Source organism: Rhinopithecus bieti, unplaced genomic scaffold (genome assembly GCF_001698545.2).
Source record: "Rhinopithecus bieti isolate Rb0 unplaced genomic scaffold, ASM169854v2 scaffold_14018, whole genome shotgun sequence".
Lineage (NCBI taxonomy): Eukaryota > Metazoa > Chordata > Mammalia > Primates > Cercopithecidae > Rhinopithecus > Rhinopithecus bieti.
The window spans coordinates 18137-21281 of record NW_016807666.1 but is presented as its reverse complement, the minus strand read 5'-3'; the positions used below and the strand labels follow the sequence as shown (position 1 = coordinate 21281).

The window sequence follows — 3145 nt, the reverse complement described above, 5'->3', positions numbered from 1 at the left end:
GACTATGACAACAATAGAAGCCAGGCTTTAATCTTTGAGGAAATGCAGAGGAAGGAGTCACAGTTCTGACATTTATAATGGGAGAGAGAGACCTCGTTATTGAGGAGCCCCTGGGCTAATATGATGAAGCGACACACACACACACACACACACACACACACACACACACACAGTGGCTCAAAGACATTCAAGCAGCTTTACATTACTATATGAGAAAACCCAGCTGCATGAATATGGATACTCAGGAGATTACAGTGATCTAACTTAGTTTGTAGGCATTATATTCAGGAATAGCTTCAACACATGCAATAAACATTCTTATATAAGGAATGAAACATCATCATTGAAGGTCCTATCCCTTCAGAATCTAATAATCATTTCAAAATCACATACCCAGCAATAACCTATAGTCCAGGGCAAGAGATCTGTGGTATTCTCCTACGACTTCAGGTCTTTTATTGACATTTCATCCCGTGCATCAACTTTACCAAACCCTGCTTCATGTCTTTGTTTCTGAGACTATAGATAAATGGATTTAGCACTGGAGTTAGTATGGTGTAGATAATTGTTGCTATTAGATCCTTGACAGTATAGTTGGACAGGGGCTGAATATACACATAGCTAATGCTTCCATAAAACAGGGTCACCACTGTGAGATGAGAACCACAGGTAGAAAATGCTTTCAGCTTTCCAGCAACTGAAGGAATCTTTAGAACAGTCATGAGGATTCTTAAATAAGAGATGATGATGCATGAAAAGGGGGTCATTATGACAGCCAAGCCTTCTGTCATTACAATGATTTCTTTGACAAAATGTGAGGAACAGGACAATTTTAGCACTGGTTGGTCATCGCAGAAAAAGTGCTGGATGACATTGGAGGTGCAGAAGATGAGTTGATTAGTCAGAAGAATGTGCAGGAGGGAGTGAAAATGTGGAATGCAGAAGGAGAGAACCAGAAACAGGATACAGCGTCTGTGACTCACAATGGTGATGTAGTGGCCACATAGCAGTCAATGGCCATGACTGTTAGCAGGTAACTGTCTTTGTTTCCAAAGGCTATGAAAAAGTACATCTGGGTCAGACACTCACCATAAGAGATGATCTTTGTCTCTGATAAGAAGTTCACCAGCAACTTAGGGATAATGACTGTCACATAGCAAATGTCAACAAAAGACAGGACACTTAGAAAGAAATACATGGGTGTCTGGAGACGAGTGTCTGAGCGGATGGCCAGGATGATGAGCAAGTTTCCTATCACTGTGACAAGGTAGATGGGGAGAAACACAGCAAAGAGAGGCTTCTGATCCTCAGGTCAAGAGGAGAGTCCAAGAAGGATGAATTCAGGGGGTCTTGTTAGTTTATTTCTTCCCATAGTTGTGGGTTCACCTAAAGATAAACTAACACCGTATCAGATTCTTCCAACATCTGATACAATCTGTACAAAATTTTTCTTTTTGTTCTTCTTATCAGCAATTAAAAAATTTAAAATGTTATAATTACCTGGATTGTGGTTTCTTTCCATTAATGTGGGGTATTTAGAAATTAATATATATTTTAATCTCCTTTCAGTCGCCTGCTATAAAGAAAAAAATTACAGGGAAACAGAAATGGGAAAGGGAGAAAAGAAGAGATATAGGGAAAGAGGAAGAAGTGAGTGAAAGAGAATTCTCAGAAGGAGAGGAGGAGAATCTTGAAGAAATTATTCTCTTCTTTTTCTATATATATTTATTGTATTCAGGGTTTTCAGTAGTTAATATATGGTAGGATAAAAACAGTTTCATCTCTCACTTAATTTCCAGCTGATGGAATAATGATTTCCCTTAGTTCGAATATTTCTCTCTGCATCAATTATTCTGGAGGCTGGCAATCATGTAAAAAGACATTGAAATACGAGATTACCCAACAGTTACTCTGTTTCCCTCATTTTTTAGTGAAACCTTATTTGAGTGAAAGGATAGGTATGAAGAGGCAAAAGATAGACAGAAATAACAGGATAGTAAAAACATTTCTTTCTTTTTTTCTTGAGAAAGGTCTTGCTCTGTTGCCCAGGCTAGAGTGCAGTGGCACAATCTCAGCTCTGCAACCTCTGCCTCCCGGATGCAAGCGATTCTCCCGCCTTAGCCTCCTGAGTAGCTGGGATTACAGGCTTGTGCCACCATGCCCTGCTAATTTTTGTATTTTTAGTAGAGACGGGGTTTCACCATGTTGGCCAGGTTGGTCACGAACTCCTGATCTCAGGTGATCCACCCACCTCGGCCTCCCAAAGTGCTGGGATTACAGACGTGAACCACTGCACCCAGCCAACATTCCTTTTAATGTAACATAAATCTCATTTTTGTTACCCAGCCCCTAAATGCTAAAATTGTCATTGTTGGTGCATGCTTGTCTGTGTTGGTGTAATTCTTTTCACAATTCCAGTCTCAGTTACATATATGCTTCCCCAAAATACCACGCAGAGAAGGCACCTGATTTTAGACAAGCTTTCAACCATCATGAAGCTGAAGATTTTCCTCTCTGCCTTCTCTGGGCCTCCCACATGCTGAGGATATTGAAGACACTCATAGACCCCACCTTCTATCAAGGGAGCATCCTTTGAGATCATCAAGAAGTCCCTGGAGTTCAGATGGAGAAGATGGCAGAAAACAAGCCAAGAATTATTATAGTTTTGGAGTTTCTTCCCCAAGGAGCCTGAGGAGTGTCAGTGCCTTCTCTCTCTCTCAGAAATCAGCCTCCTGACCTAACTTCTTTTGGTGGAAAAGACTCCACCTGTGTGAGGCTGGCTCACATGACAGTGATGCAGAGTGACGGGCTCTCTCAAACTTCCCAAGCCCTGTCCTCACAGCCGTACTGCTTACATTGAAAGACAGCATATGGGGTTGGAGAATTTTTCTCAGAATTCATTGATCATCAAGCTAAAACAACTAGAACATCTTATGCCACCAGTTGCTTTCCCGTCTCCCTGTGTTAGAAGCAGCCCCATTGCTAGACACTGTTCTTAGAACTTTGAAATATAATAAGTAATAGGGTTAAGACTTTAGATTCCAGGCTGTGAATCTTTACTCTTCTGTCTAAAGCATCCTCAAGTTTACTTATGTATGACCCTTGCTTCTCACCCAGGAAAGCCACCAGGGCATATATATATATA

General features: G+C 40.9%; 1 protein-coding gene across 1 annotated transcript; it reads right to left on the bottom strand.

The window, feature by feature from the left end:
- Positions 1–455: 455 nt before the first annotated feature.
- Positions 456–1522, bottom strand: LOC108536335 (olfactory receptor 1L1-like). The gene is given in 2 exon segments (XM_017882995.1): positions 456–1000; positions 1003–1522. Coding segments are annotated over 2 exon segments (915 nt in total). The 5' UTR covers positions 1373–1522.
- Positions 1523–3145: the final 1623 nt, after the last annotated feature.